At 44.7% G+C, this 2,095-nt stretch overlaps 1 protein-coding gene across 1 annotated transcript; it reads right to left on the bottom strand.

Moving 5' to 3' along the window:
• Positions 1 to 1,245, bottom strand: LOC116633351 (ras-related protein Rab-3B-like). The gene has a single exon (XM_032406093.1). It carries the CDS (start codon positions 1,115 to 1,117, stop codon positions 458 to 460), a length of 660 nt encoding a protein of 219 aa, XP_032261984.1. The 5' UTR covers positions 1,118 to 1,245; the 3' UTR covers positions 1 to 457.
• Positions 1,246 to 2,095: the final 850 nt, after the last annotated feature.

Genomic DNA, 2,095 nt, shown 5'->3' with positions numbered 1-2,095 from the left:
TTTGTGATATCTTTGTTAGGTTATGCTTATATTATCTTCCCTATATAGTGAGAAGATACATGAGTATATTTTTTGCCTTCTTTCTCTATGTAAATGATTTATTTCAGCAAAGATTCCACTTATGGTACCCTAAATCTCTACTCATCTACCCTGAGCCTCCAGCTATGAAAGTCTAAAGGGAAATTTCATATCAGAATCCCTATTATTCATCACCAGAGAATGATGAGGCCCCTCCTATCTTTTTTTTTCCTGACACATACTAGACATTTATTGAATGAGTAAATATGAATGAATAAATTTGAGTTTTGCCTACTTCATATAAGGGATGAAGGCCTTCAAAAACATCACTTAACAGTATTCGTATCTCATGGGCCTGTCTCTTGCATGCAATCCCAGGCACAGGCTGATCCTCCAGTCATGGCAGGTAATCAGGGATAACTTAGTAGAGATGCAGAATCTAACACGAGCAGTTCCGCTGCAGCAGCGGTGGGGTGTCTGAGAGACGGGTGTTCTTGGAGGTGCCCAGCATGGAGGGGTCCGTGTCCAGCGAATCAGACATCTTGTCACTAATGGCATCTACCAGCCACTCGAAGGCCTGCCTCACACTGATGTTCTCCTTGGCGCTGGCTTTAAAGAAGTCAAACCCAAGCTGCTCTGCAAGGAGCCAGCCCTTCTCGGCGGGAACAGCCCTCTCTTCCTCCATGTCACACTTGTGCCCAACCAGGATAACCTGTGCATTGTCCCAGGAGTAGGTCTTGATCTGAGTAGCCCAATCTTGGACAGCATTGAAGGAATCCTCATTGGTAATGTCATACATCAGAATGAAGCCCATGGCCCCATGGTAATAGGCTGTGGTGATGGTCTGGTACCGCTCTTGTCCAGCTGTGTCCCAGATCTGCAGCTCCACTCGTTTTTCATGGCTGTAGACTGTCTTCACCTTGAAGTCAATGCCCACAGTGCTGACGAAGGCTGGGGTAAAGGTGTCATCAGCATAGCGGAAGAGGAAGGAAGTTTTGCCAATGCTGCTGTTGCCGATGATGAGCAGTTTGAACATGCAGTCAAAATTCTGGTCGGAAGCATCTTTGACTCCAGCTTTACTATCAGTCACTGAAGCCATCTGCTCCAAATGTTGTCTCAGGATTGGGGTGGAACCCAGTTCTTCCCATTCATTCCTTCTGCAAATACTTACTGAGCACGTTGCTCTGGGTCAAGCCCTGTGCTGGGTATAGGGACTACAAATATGAATCAGAAATGGTGTATGACCTCTGAGTGGCCACAGATTAGAGTGAAAAAGCATGTAAACACGGGGTAACAAGTCAGTAGACAAGTCATAAGATGGAGGGAAGCCTTGGCCCAGGAAGCCCACAAGAAACATCTGATATCTAACCCAATTTGAAGGCATGATGGTCAAGAGAGTCTACCATAGGAGGCAGCTCCTGAGCTGAATTTTGAAAAGAAAAAGCCAAAACAGTAAACACATGAATACTCCAGGAAAGGCTCAGCACAGGGCTATCATTCCTGTTTCAAAAATGTTCATGGCTCCCCATGGCTCTAAAGATCAAGCCCAAACTGTTTAACTTGACAAAGAACCAACTAACCAAAGAATAAACTCTCTAAACTTTATCCTCCCCTAAGCCTTCTCCTTACCAACCTGTGCCACTTTTATACCAAATTACACTTTAAATATGCCATGTTATTTCTTGCTTTGTCCCTTTAGACATGTATTCTTTCTGTTCACAACACTCTTCTAATAAACTCCTCTTCACCCTTATAGACCCAAATGCAGTCTCACCTTCCCTGTGCATGGCAGAGGTATACATGCCCTCCTGCCTCTACGCCCCCTGAGCACACTAACAGCACTGGTATCATTTCACAACTGTTTACTCTTCCAGCTCCTCCGTCAGACCAAGCATCTTGGACCTAATGTACTTCATTTCTGCATCTCTAGCCTCTAGCGCAAGTCCTAGTACATAATCAGCACTCAGTAAATGTGTGCTGGATTAATAAAAGTTACATCATCCCTCTGGGACTCAATCTCATTATCTGGAAAATGGAAAGGACAATTTCTGCCCTGCTTTTCTTACAGGGCTGTTAT

Source organism: Phoca vitulina, unplaced genomic scaffold (assembly GCF_004348235.1).
Source record: "Phoca vitulina isolate PV1807 unplaced genomic scaffold, GSC_HSeal_1.0 scaffold1, whole genome shotgun sequence".
Classification (NCBI taxonomy): domain Eukaryota; kingdom Metazoa; phylum Chordata; class Mammalia; order Carnivora; family Phocidae; genus Phoca; species Phoca vitulina.
Note: the sequence above shows the minus strand (reverse complement) of the source record. Positions and strands in the feature narration are given on the sequence as shown.